The 22,026-nt window shown below is 37.4% G+C and overlaps 1 protein-coding gene across 33 annotated transcripts in view; it reads left to right on the plus strand.

The window, feature by feature from the left end:
- Window positions 1–22,026, plus strand: part of CEP128 (centrosomal protein 128) — a 149,382-nt gene that overhangs the window by 92,291 nt on the left and 35,065 nt on the right. For 23 of the 33 annotated variants that reach the window (XR_012673845.1, XR_012673843.1, XM_075151363.1 and 20 more), the window contains 2 exons: window positions 12,206–12,255; window positions 20,792–20,815. Coding sequence is in view for 30 of the 33 variants with exons in the window: in XM_075151363.1 (XP_075007464.1) it covers window positions 12,206–12,255; window positions 20,792–20,815 (74 nt within the window). In the remaining 3 variants the exon portion in view is untranslated. Of the gene's footprint in view, window positions 1–12,205; window positions 12,256–14,167; window positions 14,270–17,466; window positions 17,830–20,791; window positions 20,817–22,026 lie in introns of those variants that run through there. The other 10 variants (XR_012673844.1, XM_075151373.1, XM_075151381.1 and 7 more) reach the window with 4 other exon arrangements.

The raw sequence follows: 22,026 nt of genomic DNA on the forward strand, positions 1-22,026 counted from the left end.
TCAGTTTTGGGCCCCTCACTACAAGAAGGACATGGAGGTGCTGGAGCGTGTCCAGAGAAGGGTAACAAAGCTGGTGAAGGGCCTGGAGCACAAGTCTTATGAGGAGCAGCTGAGGGAACCGGGACTGTTGAGTCTGGAGAAGAGGAGGCTGAGGGGAGACCTCATCGCGCTCTACAACTACCTGAAGAGAGGTTGTAGTGAGGTGGGTGTTGGTCTTTTCTCCCAAGTAACAAGTGATAGGATGAGAAGAAATGGCCTCAAGTTGCGCCAAGGGAGGTTTAGATTGAACATTAGGAAAAGTTTCTTTACTGTAAGAGTGGTCAAGCCTTGGAACAGGCTGCCCAGGGAAGTGGTTGAGTCATCATCCCTGGAAGTATTTAAAAGACGTGCAGATGAGGCCCTTAGGGACATGGTTTAGTAGGGATGGTGGTGTTGAGTTGATGGTTGGACTCGAACTTAGAGGTCTCTTCCAACCTTAATGATTCTACGATTCTATGATTTTTGCGTGCATTCCAGCACTAGTTGGCAATGTTACTGCTGCATGAGTAATCAACACCTATATACTTGGTAACAGTTGCGCCTCATAGTAGAATCAAGTCATTATGGAAACACTGGCATTTAAGGCCTTAGAAGCATTGATAATCTTCACAAAATGCTTAGTGGCAGTAATTCAGAAAGGAAATGGTATCTGCGCCTACTTGCTATTGAGTGATTCACAGGTCAACAACAGGTTGCTGAATGGAAAGGCAAAAACTTAATATACATTTATTCACATCCCCTGGTCTGGATCCTTATGTGGTGTATGGAAGATTATATTTACTCTGTCACAGATGATAGAATTCTGTACAAACTGTGATTAAATCTATTCAAAAAAGAGTGGCTACACCTACCCAAAGAGAAGCTTGAAATCATTGTCATCGATGCTCTTCAAGATAGTACCAAATCCAAGTATAAGATAAGACTTTATTTGAAGTGCTGTCATTTATCTTGACTGATATTTTTCATCTAAAGGGGATTCTGTTTCTCACATGCTGTCAAATTCACACTCATGCAAACTTGTAGAAGAAAAAGCAATTACTTATCAGACTATTTTAAAGATGATGTCAATATGGTTTCTAACAACTATTCACTAACTGGATTTATAGCATCTTCAGCTAGCACACTTTTGAAACAATGAAAATATTCTTTTTAAACCTTTGCAGGGACAGAAATAATGAGTGAGATCAGACTTACATGAAGTAAATGTGTGCTGGCCCAAAAAACGTTATGCTTAAAAGAAGTTGGAAAAGCCATAGAACCCAAAATGACCAGTAACTGCTGGTTACTCTTGCAAGTTACTATTCATCTCTCCTATACAGTAAACCTGATAGACCAGTGTCAAAGGGCTCTCTTTTTAGCACCATATGTTCTATTTGGTCTTTTGTTCAATTACTCTATCCAATGACTTATTTGTATATTTCAGTTGCTAACTGCAACTAACTGAGTAGATGGTTGCAAAAAGCCAGCGAAGCAGGTGTTTGCCATTGTCCTGGTTTCGGGCTGGGATAGGGTTAAATTTCTTCCTAGTGCTGTGTTTTAGATTTAGTATGAGGAGAATGTTGATAACACACTGATGTTTTCAGTTGTCGCTAAGTACCCTCCTAGTCCAAGGACAGCTCCCGTGCCTACTGACTGAGCCAGGTACACGAGATGGGAGGGAACATAATCAGGACAGCCAGCCTAGCTGGCCAATGGGCTATGCCATACCATGTGATGTCATGCTCAGTACATGAAGGGTAGGCGTGATCCAGGAAGTGCCGATCGCTACTTGGTTATCGGTCAGCGCGGGTGGTGAGCAATTGCATTGTGCATCACTCATTTTGTGTATTCTATCATTATTACTATTATTTTCTCTTTTCTGTTCTATTAAACTGTCTTTATCTCAACCCACGAGTTTTTCTCACTCTCACCCTTCCAATTCTCTCCCCGTCCCACTGGGGTGGGGGAGTGAGTGAGTGGCTGCCTGGGGTTTGGCTGCCTGCCAGGTTAAACCACGACAGCCATTCACAGCAACATTTTCATTGTGACTTGTGTTTTCTTTGAGTTTCTTGCCAATCTAAGGATAATATAAAAAAAGAGTTGGAGTCTTTATATTTTGATAGATATTTTGGTAAAAATGTAGCCAAAAGTATGCAACATACTCCAAATCAAGTGTTTCTTTTCAAATACCAAGTGTACGTATGTTAACGAGTTCTCTTTGGGATATGTATATTTGACAATAAGCAAGATGAAGTTTGCGAGTAGAAGACATAGCCCAGAAGCTACAATGACTAGAAGAATTTCACAGTTGTTATTGTTTGAGCTTTGGATTTTCTCTTGATTGGAAGTGTTGAAATGCAGTTACAGGACAATGTTCCTTAGCTCACATAAGAGGAGGGCATAGGCAGTAACACTGCTGGTTTTTCCTGCTGTATTCTATCAGTTTTTCATCCTTAATTTGAGCATGTTAAATGGAAAAAAATGTGATATTGACATTTTAGCCTTATGGTTTGTTTAATCACTGGCATCTTAAGATTGCTATGATGACTCTTAGATATAATTTTACACAGAACATAAAGAATGTTACAAGATGGGACTGGCTTGCAATTATTAGGGGTTTTTTGTATTGTTTAAATCATTGATTTGAGCATAGATTCAACCAATGACTATGACTTGTTTTTAATCTTCACAGCAACCTCCTGATTACTGCAGATTTATGGATGTAGTTTTTATAAGTAGATACTTAATTTGTAATCAGGAAATGACAGCATCCTGAAACTCCAAACTGTTTTCAAAACAGCCAACTGAGATATTAATTAAAAATAATTGAAAAAAAATTAAATTTTGGCAACTGCATTCTTGGTATCTGGTGTGTCCCATTTTAATTTTCATGGCAGAAGCCATGCCTTTCAGATAAACTTTTGCTTTACTGGATCAATTTTCCATGTTTTTGTTCAGGTTTTTTTTCATTGTACTGTCCTTGACATCTGTAGTTCTTATTTTCAGACAAGAAAGTTCTTCCTTCTGTTTAAATTACTAACTTATTGTGAAATATATATATTAAAATAAAAACTTAAGAAATCATTAAATAGAGGCATAAAGAGAACTTTAGTCCATAGTGGTTTTCTCTGTCAGTAGAATCATGGTGGAGTAAAGGCTTCAAATAAGAAAAGCTATCGTGGTGTCATCCTACAGCAGATGAAGCAGATTAAAGTCCATAGTGCAAGGACACTCTCACACAGGAGATTTAATACTTCCTGTTGAGGAAAAGTGGCTGCTTAGGATCAAGACAAGTTGGTTGATTAATGAGGCTGCCAAAAACTGAAATACAGTGATCTGATTTTATATGCTTTTACATCTCTCTAGGGAAGAATTGAGCAAATAATGTTTTGCAAACAAGGTTTTCTATAGCTCTGCAGTTGTGGCTCACCAATTTCTCAGTGCTTCTGTGAGTTAATAGCTGTATGCTGCTATCCCAGTTGTGTTGATTTTGATGTACCATCTCGCTAGATTCTACAGGAGACGCTTGATTCTGTTCTGTCTGGAATTCAGCTTACTTATTTGGACACTACTTCAGAGAACAAACAATACCTGGGACACCATCTCTGAATTTATAATAGTGGCAGCTGTTTAGAAAGACGTTCATAGCTCTAGATGACAAATCTCCATAAAGATTTGCATTGCCATATAGACAGTTCCTCTTTCAGACACAAAGATGTGTTTGGCACTCCTCATAGAGATTAATTGGTACATATCACTAATAACTCAAGAGCCACAGTAAGGTCTCTAGATATGATCCACTACTCCTAGGAGAGCCTCTCTTTGAATAATATGCCACACATGCTTGTTCTGTCCCTCTACTGTAAATTAATCTAGCTCTTTCTCCTCTTCCTCATTCTTCTCACCCTGTTTCTCTTCTTACAGACATCTTTCTCCTTAGACCTTGCTTTTACTTGAACTTTTTTTTTTCCTCTCGATTCATGTGCCATGAAGTATGCAGCTTGACATAAAAGGAGAAAGAATTTTGGAGTAACAGAGGCCAAGAAAACGTTTCAGACTTAAGAAAATTGATTACCTGTATTGAAAAAATTCAAATTCTGAATGCTGGCTGTCAGCCATAGTCTGCTCACTCCAGAAGTGAGATTGTTCTGCGGCTCTTAATATAGAGCACCGATCTCCAAAATTTTTGATCGCATACTCCAATCAGTAAAAAATGTTTGAGCATGCACCCCTAATATATGTATATTTATTTATTGATAATAAATACACATATAATAAGTATACATATATATATTGATAATAAATAAATGTACACACCTTTGGGAGTGCAATCCCACTGAGCTAGAAGACCATTATTCTGTGCCTTGATCACATTTTCATAATGGAACCATCTTTGATTCAGAATAAAACAATGTTTTTGTTTTATCACTTCAAGGTTAGCCTTCTGATATGTCCGTGTCACGAAGTGTTTCTTGCTGAAACTTACTGGAACTTACTAAAGCATCTAGGAAGTGATGCTTCATTTGGGAAGTCGTTCTTCAGTCATCATTTAACTAGAAACCCTAGGGTCCCTCAGGAGCTGTTTGGAATCCTCTGCTGGTGCACAAGAGTCATTCAAAGGAAAAAAAACAGATTGATTACTTATAACTGTTCTTCAAGATAGGTTAACTATGTATATATTCACAACCCTCCCTCTTACTCCTCCTACAGTAGCTTTCAACTGAGAATCAATATGGTCCAAAATAAATATGGTAGACTTAGTTTAACATCTCTCTCCCAGCTAATAAGTGAGGCAATTGCTAAGACATAATGAAATTTTGCGCTGCTATCACCTTTTGCATTCATAAGAATATCTTTTGTGCAGATTTCAGTGCACTGCCCTTTAAGCCTCACATCAGCTCTGTGAAGATAGGGAAATATTTTCTTTAGCCATTTTTAAATGAAGCACAGAAAATTTAATAGGAAGATATTAACATGAGTGGCAGAGCCAGGGATAGAGCTAAAAAGTCTTATGTAAGCATTAGAAAAAAAAATTCTTATTCTTTTGATAAAGGCCTCTTTTAAAAATGCATAAGCAGCACATTAGAACCTATATAGTTTTTTGTTTGGTAATCTTGTATAGTTTTCTGAATGTATTTAATCTCATATTCAGACAAACTATTCCAATGCAAGCGTATTTGGACTGTAGAAGGGGTTATAGCAACTCAGCATAGTATCTTGTATACTTAAACTGTGTATGTGAAATACACATCTGCTCTTGTGCTTTTGAATTCAGGGTAAAGCAAACACTAATAATTCAAGCAATGGTAGGTACAGAGGGGTTAAAGAACTGATGAGGAGAATTTATGAGAGCTTCTTGGGACAAATGAAAAGTTGGAAGATGTTTTCTAAATGAAGTGTGGGAGATACTCAAAGGTGAACTATCTGCATCAAATACTAATCAAAGTCAAAAGGAAATAATAAAGAGAAATAATGGTGTGAAACATAAGGAAGAATTATTGAAGTAAATTAGAAACAAGATTTATACATGTAAAGAAGTCTGACAGTCCAGACATCATGTTTAAAACAAAAAAAAAGCATTTTTTTTACACAGTACATGCTTCAATTACAGAAAGTCATTGTTGCAAAATGTTCTGGCATCCAAAACAACAGATAGGTTCAATGAAGAAATAGTCGAGTTCGTGGAGGTCAGATAGCTCATGGATAGTACAGATGCAGTCCTTTTTCTTAGAAATTCTCTCAGCTGCTCATTGCTGGAAGCTGACGTTAGAGTAAATAACATTACCTTTTTTTATCCTCCTGTCTTAATATCCACTCCTGCTTAACTGTCTGAAGTGGGATGTAGGCTGCGTGGTTTTAGGTCTGACCCAGTAAGATACCACTAATTCCTAAAAGGCCCGTAAAAGTCATGAGCACGAGTATGACTTGAATAGAAAATTATCTGAGAATCTTAAGTTGCACTTCTCTGTTGTCCCTCACACCCCACAAATGGTTACATTTCTCTCCTATGTGTTACCTTGTTCTTTTCCCAAAAGCGAATAGCTTCTTTGCAAATAAGGAAACGTAGACCAGGCCAGCACTGGAGATGCAAACATTTAAAAATTGTGCTAAAAAATATCAAACCTACCTAAGCCTCAGGGAATAGAAAGAAGACACAGTATGTTCTGTTTCCTGCAGAGCAATAAGTCTCTTAGGGAATCTGAACATTGAACTGTTTCCTTCTCTCTTACCTTCAGATGCCTTTTTTCTATCCTCTGTTATGATTGTGGGTGCTGCTTCAGATTAATGCAAACGCACCACTGTAGGTTTAAGAATCTGCTTGAAGTTCCACAGCAAAAATAAAAACCTATACCTAAAAGGTATCAAAAGAATTAATTCATTAAAAAAAATTTCAAAGTTTTGTGTAAAGTATATTCTTTTGAAATATTGACTATGTAACTTACTAAAGACTACAATAGCTAATAAATTGCTAGAATTTATAAAGGTAAAGAATATGGTAAAAGGGAATCCCTTTTTTTAAATGGTATTCCTTTGAGTTTGGAGGTCTTTTTACATGTACATGAGAAAACTATCGATTTAGATACAGATAAACAGCTGTTTCATTCTTGGTGGTGATGAGCACTGCATTGATTGCAGTGGTGGTAACAGAATTATAATCTTTAAAGATAGTAGAATGTGCTCAATGTTAATATAACAGTTTGCTGACGGACTAGAAAGCTCTAAACAGTATTAAAAATCACTTGAGACTTTTTATGTTTAACAGAAGCTACAAATAAAAAAAAAATGCAGTGACCATTGAGTTTGGCTGTGAAAACTATTAATGAAAACTATTAACCATTCTAAAAAAAAAAAAACAAAACCTTTTGAGATTTCTCCCTGCTTTATCTTCATTCACTAAACCTATGAATGTGGTGGGGATGAAACTATCAGGATAGAAATATTCTATGTCTTAGAGATACTGTATGTTGTATTCAAGTCAAACAGTATCACCTTTGACTTCAGAGATTTATTTATGTTTTTAAATCTTGCTTGGGATTACATAAACACATTCTGAAATACTCATAATTTATTGGCCTTGTTCTACACTAGCAAAAATTAAGGTTCTAAGAAATACCTATTCCTCTAGAGCGCTTTTAAGATAATAACATGTTTATGTAGAAGTTCCCTTAATGGCTTACATGCTGTTCGCAGTACTGTTTCAATTAGAGTAGTTCAAAGCGAGTCCCGGTACTGTTTTACATCTCAGTTGTTTTAGTGCCATGGTGATTTGTGGTGTCTGGTCTGACTGGTTAAAGGTCCAGCCTCATTGACATATCTTTTATATTGAGTGTTTCTGGACCGTGACTGCTGTCACAGTACTGTGAGGCCATTCACCAGAATCGTACTAACACAGATACAGGGTGAAATTGCAGTTGCCTTGTCTCTTCTAGCCATGAATATATTTATTCTGAAACATTTTGCTTAAACTGGTTCAGTTAGAAACAGCTTAATTCACCCCCAAAAATAGGGCCTTCATGTTCGATTCATTGTGTGAAGGGAAAAACTTCTAAGTAGTATAATATGTGATTAAACTTTCCTGTGTAGGCATGTGCAAGATAAGTAATTTCTAGCTGAGAGAAACTGGTTTATTCAGCTGCTTGAAAATTCCTTCAGACTTGATGGAAACCTGCTTGGCTGCCTTGTGCATCTACAGGAATGCTGCAGTATCTCTTCAGCAGCTTTGTGGGAAGCATATCCAAATTATGATTGAAAGCCATGGAATGTGTATTTGAAGTGAGAATGCTAGGAAAGGCTTGAAATAAATATACTGCAATTTTTGATCAAAGCAAATTTAAGGTAAAATGATCAGGGTGTCTAATTAAGTAATTTCTCAAGAGTTTGCCATGCACTTGTGTAACACAAAACCTAAATTTCTAGGGTTGCAAACTTTGGGAAATCAAAAATAGTTTTACTACTGTATAACTGAAAGCCCTGACTTGTGTTTTGGAGAACTGTTCTTAGCTTGATGATGCAAAAAGTATATTGACACTTTTCTCCAAGCTGCGGTTCTTTTCTGGTAATAACCTGGATTTCTTGCTTTAATGCCACATAGTAGCAGTATTTTGTGTGCTGTATGAGTTGCTATATAGTTTTCTGTGTGATCTGCAGCTGCTTCAGAGGGCTGAGAGTCTTGAGTCAGATCTGCTGCAGCTTGCAGATATCTCAGATAGTTTGCAGCATATTAGCTATGTACATAGAACTGAACTGAAGTGCAAATGTCAACTTCAGAGTAATCTGAATCACATTTTTGACTATATCACTAGATATCTGTGACTGTAAGAACTGATTTTGAGTACAGTTCTGTATTTGTGTGTTCCCTTTTGCTAGAACAAGTTGTGAATTAGAAGGTACCAAATTTAAATTCTTAGTAGTGAACATACAAGTCTGGTATTGATCCAATTTGTTGACTTTTCTCTGGCACTTCAATCTTCACAGAGAATGTGAAGCAGAATGTGGTGTATCACTATCTTCAGTTTCTTAAAATGAGAGGTCATGCAGTGTTTAAAGTCCATTTCCTACTTAATAATGAATGAAGGCTGTTCACTGTTCTTTCTGAAATAAATTGTGATTTTTAATTTAAATTCTTGGGAAGTTGCTTGCTCCGGGTAATATAAAGTCAATGTCCTGTTTCCCAGCTTTGTTGCTCCCAGCACAGAGGTAAAGGAGTTGAACTGCTTTTTAACATTCTAGAGTTAGTTATTGGCACATTAATGGATCAGCTAGGATAAATAAGATAGTACAGTTGTATTTTACTCATTTCAATCAATAAATATCTGCTCCTAAATCTATTTTCTGATACTTTTCACCAGCAGTGAAAATTGCAACTGGGGGAGGATGTGTGTGTTTGAAAAGTCTGTCTGAATACCTGCATACCTTTTTTCCTTGCTTATCTGAGACTTATGATGGAATATAAAATCTTAATCTCCAGGTTAATATTTGCACTATTTTGCAATATACTATGTTGTTTCAGTGTCAGGCAAGCTGCAGAAGATAATGATTCTTATGGAATGTTTTAAATCATAACCTGTATATTTCCTGGAAGTTTGATCAGATAAATCTAAGCCACTGTGGTATAACTGCAAGAGCACTCGGTGTTCACTGATGCATAGCTAAATGAGATATAAACCTTAGATGATTTAGAGTTTAACCATTGTATATAAATTATTTTTGTAAAACTACACAAAAGTACGATCCCTAATTTTGCAGACGATATCTTGAACTTCCTGTTGATTTTAAGCTGTATTAAACAACTGAAACATATTTGATTTTTTTAATAGTTTTAGCTTATAGCTCATTATAGGATTGCGAACTTCATATAGAGCTAAAAGTAAAAAAAGGAAATGTGTTGATGAATATCTTTATTTCTAAGAGTCATTTCTCTTGTTGTCTTTTTCCATGTATTATTCATCTTTTGGGAAGAACCATCAATGCCTGAAGGTGCCTTTGTAATGCTTTTTCATTAATGCTGATTCTTCTAGACAATCTATAAATTGATGTGTTCTACGCCCCATGAGAATAATGATATATTGCTTTGAAAAAAAAAAACAAGAACCCTGTGAAAGATGATCATAGCAGGATTGTTCACAAATGTAGAAACTCATGCCACTGTGCAACTTCCTTTAGGAAAGAAAGTTATAATTAGAGAAACTAGGGTTAGTGACCATCTTTGCTATATTACAAACACAATGCATTCTCTGTCTTAAATTTACTGTAACATTATTTTCTGGCACTGAATATATAAAACATGTTTGCACAAGAACTTAAATATGGGAAGTGTTTTACAAATTATAAAACAAATCAACAGAACTTTTCAGATCAAGTAAGCAAAGCTATTTGTCGTTATAAATAGCAATGTTTAAAAGAATGATACAATATGCTGTATTTTTATGGGACTTTCTGTATAGCTGTTTGTATATTGCTTTAATATTTTTTTTTTTTGCTTCAGCTTTGGAGAAAACATGCTATTATTTTAGATGGAGTACTAAATGGAATCATCAGTTTAAATGCAGAACTTGGTTCTTAAATATATGGTCATAAAGGGCGACTCTGTAAAGTAGGTATACATTGTCAGTTAAGTAACACCACTTCAATACCTACCTGCCCTTCTGGGGACAGAGTTTTATGAAGCGTCCTGCAGGACAGCCAATTTAGGCAGTGGTACAATAAAAAAAATGGATTCTAGATATCCCTAATTTCAGATGCAGAACTTTCAAATCTAGAGACTGTTAGCAAAAGTTAGCTCAACTTACCTTTAAAGGCCTTTGAAAAGTACCTTGTAATAACATCCTTTTCACTTGGAACAATGATGTCTGTACAACAGAGTCTCAAATATTGCATTAGAATGAAAATAAAGCAAAGTGAAGTATAAGAATCTTTTTTTGATCAGATGGAACATGGGAAAGAATCTTTCAGTTCCCATCCCTTTCTCATAGACTTATTCCTCCCTCCTCATTTTTTTTAAAAGCTAGTATTACAGTACGAATTTTTACCAACTCAGTTACAATACTGGAATATACCCAAAAGAAAACATACAGGGCAGCCACTTTCCAAACCCAAATTCTTGCACTAACTAATGTTGATGGCAGCACATTTAGCTACAGTAATTTATATGGCAGTTGAGTCACTGTACTGGAAAGCATACCAAAGAATAATCCAGAAAAACATGAATGTGCCAAAAGAAAGTGAAGAAACAGTCACTTTATTAATTTTAAGAAAGGATTTGAAAAAGCTGTATAGAAGCTAGGAAGAAAGAACAGCAAGTCAATCTCTCTGCTTGTGAAAGAAATAAGTAAAACTTTGTACATGTTATCTACATCTCTTTTAAAGGACTGGTGCCTATAAGTCTCAAATAATCTGCATGCAGTCAGAAATGGATAATGAACTATGAGAAAAGAAATAATAGGTTAGGGTGCTCACAAGGAGACTTCATAACGAGAGAAAGGAGGAAAAAAAGTAAAAGATTAGAGAAATAAAGGAAAGAAGGCAAATTCATGTCAGTAGAATATTTTAAGTAGTTTCTATTTTAAATCATTGGAGCTAATATTTAATAATCGAACTATGCATTTATCAGTAACCTTTATTTCTTAAGGAAGTATACACAGGTACTTTCAGTTAGCTGTTCTGTACTTGGGTGCTGAGGGAATTAACAATTAGAGTTCAGTCCTATGAGCTTGTCAAGGCAATTTCATAATCTCATAACTCTCCTAATTGCTAGCAAACTGGAGCATATCTTGATTCAAAGTCGGCCCCTGGCTTAGTTAAAGCAGTGTTCTTCTCATGCAAAACTCATGAGTGAACTTCTGATAGTTAAAATAGTAATAAGCCTGCAGCATGTTTTTTGTTTTTCCTGCTCTCCATGAGGTTATAACTTTAAGGTTTCCCAGAATTCTAAATATGATGCAGTTGATCAAAAACATAATTTTAATCATAAAAATATGTGAATGAAATGAAATCGAAAAGCAACTCATGACATATCCCACAGAACTCAAACAGAAATTAATTTCTAACATGAAATGTTACATATGTGCGTGTATGTGCCAATGTATATAATTGTCACACACGTGAATACAAGATATTGGGATTTTATTGTGTAAAGACTATGAAAAACTTTTCTAATATGTTTGTTACAGTGAACTGGCTATTTCCGCTGTCAAAATTGTTCCATTTTAGTGAGAGAAGGTAATTATTGTGATAACAGTCAAAATTGTCTGCACTCATTTCCCCAGGGGATGTTACTGGATTGTTAAAAAAGTAACCTAGAGTAACTTTTCATATATAATTGCATAGTTTGGATGACCTACTTCTGTTTTAATCAATTTTCAGAGTGAATCGCTCTGGTTTTTTTTCATTTAATTCTAAAAATACACCAAAAGATTGATTTAACCATAGGCAAGTTTTTCTGTGAATATAAATGCTTTTTTTCCCCCCAGTCAAACTGTGGTTTTGTGGCTGTTTTTCAGTCACTTCAACAGCCCATGCTTGGAAACAATCATATCACTGACACATTTCATCAATTAGTTTAATCAGCTGAAAAGGAATGTTGTGAAAACTGTGAAACAAAAAACTCACTGACTGTTTACACAGTACTTTTTCTGTCAGGCCACGAGACAGGAAGTTGAATTTACAAGTTCAATTTTTCATTTTACAGAGCTACTAGAGAAGACCCTCAGAAGAGAAGAGGAAATGGGAGCTCTCCAGGTATACTTCCTATTTAATTAACTAGCTACACTTTTTGTCACCCTTAAAATTACTAAATTGTATTCCAACATTATAATTTTCTGAACTCCCTTGTATCTTAAATTCAGCTTTGGAAATATATTCAGCCAAATACCGACTTGATAGCAGTAATACTCACTGCTGAGTTTCTGCCCACCAATCAAGTTGCACATTAGAGAAGATTAAAGTAGTCAGCATTCTCCCATGAGTCAATAAATCTAGTCCATCAGTGAAAAGAAGGCTGCTTTTAAGTCACACTATATACTGAAATTGTTCTGTTATGTTATACTGCTGGCTTCATTGAAACTGTATATGAATAGGGGCAGTGCAAATCTGCATTCAGAACTGCAAAAATGGTTTATATTCTACTTCATTGGTTGGGTTAGATTTTCTGGGTTGTGTTGCTTTCTTCTGTATCTCTGAATAATACTGAAAATAAAAGATTTTAAGTAGGTGTTTTAAATCTCTGAAATATTAAATGTCCATAATCACCTTCCTGAGGAAGAAGGGACCAGTTGATATATGCTAGGACTTGATACAATATAGTAAATCCTCCTTGTATGGCATCTAGCAGTAAAGCTGCTTGTGCTAAGCACTTTAAACTTGCACTTAAAAAGTAAGATTTACCCTAGGCTCAGCTTTGGAATATTATTTAAGCATTACAGTCAAAGAAAACATACTCCTTTGAAATGAAAATGGCTAGGAAAGCAAAACCAAGCTGGAATGTCTAAACTGTGAGGCTTGGGAGGTTATTAGGGAGGGTAGTATATGTATTCAGAATACAGAAGGAAAAAAAGAAATTTTTAACAAGTTACGGCAAACAGTACCCAATATGAACATAAAAATGTTTAGATACAATATGAAGATTGTATCAATGAAACAACATTCTATAAATTACTGGAAGCAGGACATTTGTAAGGGAATTCACGAAGATAAGGCTGTTAAGGAAAATGAAATTGTGTATTGACCTGAGTTTTGACCATAGGAGTTTGTTTGAAGATAAGCCTTCTCTTCTCATATAATAAATAGAAGGCATTTTGAGGGCTAGAGGTATCAAAGAGTTAGTGTAGAAAGAGTTTGATCCAGTAAGGAGAGACAAGTTGCAAGACCCGAAAGTTACACAACACACCAATCCAGCTGTTTCCTGTTCAAACAAAAATCTTGGCCTAGCTTTCTGGCAGCTCAAGTTCAACAAGGCTGAGAGCTTGTCTGCGCAAGCAGTTTACACAGGTGCATATCTAGTTACATCAATGTAAAAAGATCTCCTTTCATGTGAAGCAATTCTGCATCTGCTTTCATGTGAAGCTCTATAGTTGACAAATTGTTCTAATGATGTTACTTCTGATTGAATGAGGAGTAATTTTGTACTGCAGAAAGTTGCATCATAATAGTGTCTTGTGTGCATATGTGTGCTTGCCTGCATTTCTGATGGTCTGTCAAGTTCCTGATCAAATTGCTTTATGCCCTTTCCTAACTGGCGGTTCTGGTTAAGTATGTGACTTGTACTGCTCTGACTGCTATTTTTGTATTCAAATGCTTGATAGCAGTTTTTTACTCCTTCAGATGCCCATGCTTTCAAAGTCAAAGTACTCAGCAAAACCATCTGTTATTTTTCTAGATAGTATTATGTCCAGCCTAGTCAATATGTTTCAAAATGTTCCCAGTCTGGGATCTTCTGTTCTTGTAATGTTGTATTCTAAACTTGCAGTGGCTGAATATGTACAACTTTGCTAGCAAATAGTTGTAAAAACCAACTTGTGTCATCATGACTGAGTCTCCCCAAGCTGTTGTATCTCTATTTATAAAGCATAGGAAGTAAAAGGAAAGTGAGTGTTTCTTTAAATATGGCATTTCCCGGAACTGAAACTGGCACTTTTATCCTTTTGTTAACCAGGTGACATGGAGTGTTTGTTTCTTCTGAGCCCCAGTTCAGCAAAGCATGTGTATAGTTGGTTAATGTATGAATGCTTTCATTGGAGTAGATTGCTAGAAGGTAATTGTTTGTCAAATTAAGGACCACTAGCAAATAAAATAGTACTCTTTGCACCCAAGGCTTACAGTCCTTGCATAGAATTCCCCTGGTATTAGGTCCTGCTCAGTTAGTCCTTGGTTCAGTAGACAGTAGGTCATGTTGATTGCTGTTATTTTTTTGTCTACAATTCCCGGGGTCCTGTTTTGATAATTATCTTATATATACAGAGAATTATAGTAGTAAGTCAATCCTTGATGCATTTTGTTTGCAGTCTAAACAGACCATATATGTAAAGCACATTCAGGAAACAGGCGGACAGAAAGACTATGTTTTAGACTATGGACAGACAACTGAAAGCAGCCAGGTTATCATGGCTGAAGGAGTTATTTCTTGTTACTTGAGCCATGAACGCTGACCATAGTCTTAGAAAAGCTAGAGACATGAGGAAATCTTCTGTCAGAAAACAGTGTATTGCTGTGGGCAAATGATGACTGGGGATACCATGAGGTTCTTTGCCATGTCTCTGCATCAAGAATATTCGCCACAGCTAAGGATGTATGTTTATTATGCTTTTAGTTTGCTCGGTTTTTGAGGGGAGACAAAGAGCAGCTTTTGTTAAAAATAATTTGAATGAAGTACAGTTAGTGCTTCTACAATGCCGTCAGCTGAAAACCACAAAGGACAGCAAGAAAAAAGCAATTTTATGAGGATTGTTCCTGGAAATATTGCACTGGTAGTTTTCATGTGTTCCTCTAGTCAGGGAATTCATTGGACTGCGAGCAGCATGATAAAGACAAAATAATACTTTGTTAAGTAGACAGTGGGAATGTTTATAGCTACATCTTTCTACGTGAACCTGACTCTTTTCTTATATTATGTGTCAAGATGGAAACTATATGTAATATATGCGGTTCTTTGATACAGGGTGTTTTGGGAGCTAGGATGCTGATGCTTTGGGTGACATCACTGTATTCTTGGTTTTTCATTTTGAACTTGTTTCATACTTTTGACTAGAGTTTCTATTTTATATATGATTTATATATGCGTTGATATAGTTATATATGAGAGTTTATATATGCTCTAGATAATGTCTATGTTCTCATTACATATATGCTTGCTCTCTGTTGTTACATGTGCACACATACTCATCATAACACAATATTTAGCTTGTGAGGAGTCTAGATCATTTTTTACATTCTCTCTGATAGCCACTCCAAGAATATAACCTTACTTCTTTTCTTACTTTATTGGAAGCAAAAAGGCTCCAATTACAAGGTTTTCACCTTCCTTTTTGTGAAAATTGTTCCATGGTACAAAAGACTGCATTCATGAAAGTAATATGCTATGCATGATAATTGCAATATTCAACTGTATGGATGTTCTCTGGGAAAACATTTGCAAACTATTTTCAATTGCTTTGGAATTAGTGACATTCTAATATAAATTTAAAAAATAAAAACCAAAATATTAATTTGAAAACATAAATATATTGATAATGTATAAATTATCCATGGTAAATTTCCTAATACATTACATGGTAGTCTTCAGAAAATTATCTGCTGAGATTGTAAGAGTTTATTCAGTTTTTAGAATTTGGCCGCTAGATCATGTGCCTTATTTAATACATGAGTCATTTTGAAAACACTATTTATTCTACCATTGGAATCATTCTACTAATACACTCACTCTAAGACTTTTCTTTCAAAGTAGTCCTTTTTAACTGAAGAAATTTATATCTGAATTGCTGTTCACTATCACCACAAAATTGAGATCTGTAAATACCATCTGTTTTATAGTAATGAGTTTGGGTTTTGTTGCAGAACCTTTAAATAAATATGAGTGTTGTCATAAGTTTGTTCTGATGTACTGAAATACTCGTCTGTATCTCAGACCTGCTTCCAAGAAAGAATAATGACTTTAGTATTTAATACACTACCTTTTCTGAGAAAAAATTTTAGTGAAATTCAGTAAACTTTTGCTTATGCAACATTGTAGTTGGAATCCCCAACTACCATGCATCGTGATGGGCACTGAGCAAACATTTCTTAACAGACAAGTCAAAGTTAAGTATTCTAGAACCTCATATTATCCTAGTTTTACTGATAAACTAAAACATAGGTGAAATAAATCTATAGGAGATCTGAGACATGTATCTGAGTTTTTTGATTCCCAGCTCTTAGGGGTAAGATCATCCTCCGTTTTGTTAAAAAAAAAAAAAGAATATTAAAAGTTTACATTTTTGTCTTTTTTTTTTTTTCCTAAAACCCACTTAGAAAGAGTCCTGTAACTGAAAGTGATAAGAGGAGTGCATTTTTTTCTTTTTGTACATTTGTTTTGTTATTTATCATTGGTTCATGGACAGGGAGTTTCGAACCACTGTGTATGCAGTTCCAGCATCAGCCAGTTTAGTGGCATCCACTACTGGCAAAATGTTAGCTTTTTTTTTTAATCAGCTGTATTTTGATAGTGTACTAGATTTCCATCAAACTTGTTTATGTGTGCATTCCTGTTTTCCCTTTAGGTATTTCCTTGTACATACTTTCCTGAACAGTCCTGCTTGTTCTTTTGTACATCTTCAAAACCATAAGTCTTTCCCAGACGCTATTTTATTTATTTTTTTTCAGCCTCACTTGATGCAGTTATTTTTCCTAAAGTATATTGTCTCACTTTCTGCCTATGGTTTAGAATTGTAATCAAAGGTGCAACAATTGTAAGCGGCTAATGAAAACTAACATCATTTGCACCCCAAACATCATTCAGTGAATGAGCTTTAAACATTTCACTTTAAACATTTCACTAGCATGAACTGTGTCTTTTCTTCAAAAGATTATATGAATAAAAGTTAGTCCTTTAAGAATCCAAGGGACACTGGTTTTAAACAAATACGTAAATATACAACATGTAAATACTGGTTTTACATAAATACGTACACCTGTTCAGTTTAGTAAACATAACCATTATTTTAAAGTCTTTTAAGACAGTAATAACTCTAGAAAAGTCTTCGTAACTCATTTCCACCTAGTCTTAAAAAAAAGAAAAATACTTTCTCATTCTTGCAAATGGCAAGAACTGTTTCTGGCTCTGAAATTCTTCCATTGGTCTAAGAAATTTTTGTTGTACCTGTTGCTTCCAAAATAGTGAAGTCCATTCAGACTTGTCTAACTGTCTTTGGATGCTGCAGGAATAAATCCAGATTATTACAATCATTTTTACCTGTTAAGGAGGGATAAAATAGGAAAAAGTATAAGGATTCTTAGCCTAATCCACCCAGAAAGGAAAAAAAAAATCCTCTCCCGTACTTTCAAAAAGGTAATATATAAGCAAGGTAAGAGTTCCTGTAATATCTTAAATAGTCAGGTACTCTAAATGTGGACTCACCTAAACACTTGAATGTGTGTTTTCTCAGATTACTTAAAACATCATACCTAGTCAGAACATAGTGCCAGAGTACATGATTTTGATTTTACTAGCTTAATATTTTTCTTAAAGATACTTTTAAATGAATCATAGAATGGTTTAGGTTGGAAGGGACCTTAAAGAAGGACCTTAAAAGAAGGGACCTTAGAGAAGGACTGGTGGGAGATGTGGTCGGAGGCCGGCTTGGGCTTAGCGACCATGAAATGGTAGAATACTCAATACTTAGTGAAGTAAAGAGGGGGGCCAGCAAAACCGCTACCATGGATTTCCGGAGGGCGGACTTTGGCCTGCTCAGGACACTGGTCGAGAAGGTCCCTTGGGAGACAGTCCTGAAGGGCAAAGGGGTCCAGGAAGGCTGGACGTTCTTCAAGAAGGAAGTCTTAAAGGCGCAGGAGCGGGCTGTCCCCATGTGCCGCAAGAAGAATGGGCGGGGAAGGCGACCGGCCTGGCTGAACGGGGAGCTCTGGCTGGGACTCAGGAAAAAAAGGAGAGTTTGTCACTTGTGGAAGAAGGGGCAGGCAACTCAGGAAGAGTACAGGGATCTCGTTAGGTCGTGCAGAGAGGAAATTAGAAAGGCAAAAGCCCAGCTAGAACTCAACCTGGCCACTGTCATGAGAGACAACAAAAAAATGCTTTTACAAGTATATTAATGACAAAAGGAGAGCCAAGGAGAATCTCCATCCTCTATTGGATGCGGGGGGGAACATTGCCACCAAGGACGAGGAAAAGGCTGAGGTACTCAACGCCTTCTTTGCCTCAGTCTTTAATAGTCAGAGCAGTTATCCTCAGGGTACTCAGCCCCCTGAGCAGGAAGACAAGGACAGCGAGCAGGATAAACCCCCCATAATCCAAGAGGATGAAGTTAATGACCTGCTACGCCACCTGGATGCTCACAAGTCTATGGGGCCGGATGGGATCCACCCGAGGGTACTGAGGGAGCTGGCGGAGGAGCCTGCCAAGCCACTCTCCATCATTTACCAGCAGTCCTGGTTAACTGGGGAGGTCCCGGACGACTGGAGGCTCGCCAATGTGATGCCCATCTACAAGAAGGGCCGGAAGGAGGATCCGGGGAACTACAGGCTCGTCAGCCTGACCTCGGTGCCGGGGAAGATCATGGAGCGGTTCGTTTTGAGGGTGCTCACGAGCCATGTGCGGGACAACCAGGGGATCAGGCCCAGCCAGCACGGGTTCATGGAAGGCAGGTCCTGCTTGACCAACCTGATCTCCTTCTATGACCAGGTGACCCGCCTAGTGGATGAGGGAAAGGCAGTGGATGTGGTCTACCTGGACTTCAGTAAAGCCTTTGACACTGTCTCCCACAGCATTCTCCTAGAGAAGCTGGCGGCTCACGGCCTAGACAGGTGCACTCTTCGCTGGGTAAAAAACTGGCTGGACGGCCGGGACCAGAGCGTTGTGGTGAACGGAGTTAAATCCGGTTGGCGGCCAGTCACGAGCGGTGTTCCCCAGGGCTCAGTGCTGGGGCCGGTCCTGTTCAATATCTTTATCAACGATCTGGATGAGGGGATCGAGTGCTCCCTCAGTAAGTTTGCAGATGACACCAAGCTGGGCGGGAGTGTTGATCTGCTGGAGGGTAGGAAGGCTCTGCAGAGGGACCTGGACAGGCTGGATCGATGGGCCGAGGCCAATGTATGAGGTTCAACAAGGCCAAGTGCCAGGTCCTGCACTTCGGCCATGACAACCCCAGGCAACGCTACAGGCTTGGGGAAGAGTGGCTGGAAAGCTGCCCGGAGGAAAAGGACCTGGGGGTGCTGATTGACAGCTGGCTGAACATGAGCCGGCAGTGTGCTCAGGTGGCCAAGAAGGCCAACGGCATCCTGGCCTGTATCAGAAATAGTGTGGCCAGCAGGAGGAGGGAGGTGATCGTGCCCCTGTACTCGGCACTGGTGAGGCCGCACCTCGAATACTGTGTTCAGTTTTGGGCCCCTCACTACAAGAAGGACATGGAGGTGCTGGAGCGTGTCCAGAGAAGGGCAACGAAGCTGGTGAAGGGTCTGGAGCACAAGTCTTATGAGGAGCAGCTGAGGGAACTGGGATGGTTTAGCCTGGAGAAGAGGAGGCTGAGGGGAGACCTCATCACACTCTACAGCTACCTGGAAGGAGGTTGTAGCGAGGTGGGTGTTGGTCTCTTCTGCCAAGTAACAAGCGATAGGACGAGAGGAAATGGCCTCAATTTGCGCCAAGGGAGGTTTAGACTGGACATTAGGAGAAATTTCTTTACTGTAAGAGTGGTCAGGCCTTGGAACAGGCTGCCCAGGGAAGTGGTTGAGTCACCATCCCTCGAAGTATTTAAAAGACGTGTAGATGAGGCGCTTAGGGACATGGTGTAGTGGGTATGGGGGTGTTGCGTTGACAGTTGGACTCGATCTTAGAGGTCTTTTCCAACCTTAATGATTCTATGATTCTAAAGATAATCTAGTTCCAATCCCCCTGGCATGGGCAGGGACTTCTTCCACTAGACCAGGGTGCTCAAAGCCCCATCCAAAATATATACAGTAAATTTGTAAATTCTGGATGCTCTATATTTTTGTGCTGGATTAAAACTGACACAAGCTTATTTAATTGCATTTTATTTTTGTCTGACATTAGGCTTTGACTAACGTCATCTTGTTAGTAATAAAACATTCTTCAGAGCTATTTCTGGATAACAGAATAACGATATGGAATTTACTTTTTAGTTTTCTAAGGAAATGCCTAAAAGAAAACTAAACCAGATGCTAACGTGACATGAACTCCAAAACATGCTAGATTTACAGTCACAGATGATCAAAAAAAGAAATCAAACTTTAGGATACATAAGAGTAAAATCAACAATATTGAAAATCTAACGGTACTGTTTGAAAAAAATATATCATGGAGTAAACTTTTTCAAATTCTTTCTTACCTTGTTTCTGGGGAGTTTCTTTTCTTTGGAACAAATTTCCAAGTGAGATAGTATGATAAATGGGTCAGAGGTCCAATTAAGTACAGCAGTTCCTATTCAGTGAGATTTTTACAAAATAGTATACATATGACCAGCAAAAAACCAAAATGCATCCTTTTCATCATTGTTCAACTTACGTTGCATTTATATTCTTTATTTTCTAATGGCATCTTGTACTTTATTTTTAGGAACGTATTATGGCCTTAGAAGTGGTAAGTTTCTTAAATTCATTTCCAAACCAATCACAATGACATTGCTGATAATTTTCCTAAATTATGAAAAAAGGTTGCAGTTCTGGGTTTTTAACTGTCATTTTACTTTTAAGAGAAGATGTGATAATTTGACACTGCACTTTTCTGTGTAGGTTTTTACTAGAGAATTTGAGTACCGGTTATATGAAATGCAGTGTAACGTTGTAGTTTTTCTGTACAGTTCAATCCTCATCCCATCCCTGGGAAGAGAAATGTCATAGATTTGAGCCATGCAAAGGATGTTATTTTTGTACTGCTAACACTTCTAATGGTTGAGGTCCATGTGATAGATCTAATCATTTCAGTGACTGTTACGTATGCTTTTTACATGTTTATGCTGGGAGGTGCAGACAGAATCGGTTCATCTGCCCACATCAACACTGCAATTAAAAGCATGAAGGAATACCATTTTAATGATTAATTAATATTATTTAATAAGATATTAAGCTGGAAGGACATAAGTCTTCATGCATGTACATGCCATGAATGCAGCTGGATTATCCAGATGTCCCAAGTTAGTAAGTCTATCAGCTGGAATAGCTGGGATGGGTCTTGGCTTGCCCTAGCATTTCTGAACCATGCTTCTTTCTTCTTATGTAGGAATGTCCAATAAGACATCACACAATAGTATGTGTCAGGCCTGTGGTTTCTTTTAATTGGAAATCCAGAAAATTTCATCTAAAGAAACCAGTACTGAGACAATATCAAGGCTGCAAATATAAACTTTTTAAATTTGCTTGTGCAAATTATTTTATCCTTCCTGATTGTCTGCACATCTCTGAAAACAGCTTCCAATTTCAAAAATACATTTAAAATATATTCAATATGTTAAAAAAGCTTGCATTCACACATAAAAGGTCCTTTGTAAATCAGAGTGCAGTGTTGGAACTCCTGCCTTGTGGGAGTAGGGAGCTAATGCTCAAATTCAGTGTCCTGGCACTTCACATAGTGCTGTGTGAGTGTAAAGTGTTGCCAGGACATTAGTTCTGTTCAGGAGCATCTTTTATTCATGGTTTGCTTACATGACAACCAGTCAGGCATGTATCCACTCCCTCCATTTCTCACGAACCATGAGTTAAACTGCCTGCAAATGCCTTTTCCTTTCTGGTCCCAGAGCTGTTTTGACACAGGCAGAGGGTAATTGCTTGCAAATAGCACAACATCATGCAAAT

Source organism: Calonectris borealis, chromosome 5 (genome assembly GCF_964195595.1).
Source record: "Calonectris borealis chromosome 5, bCalBor7.hap1.2, whole genome shotgun sequence".
In the NCBI taxonomy this organism is placed as follows: domain Eukaryota; kingdom Metazoa; phylum Chordata; class Aves; order Procellariiformes; family Procellariidae; genus Calonectris; species Calonectris borealis.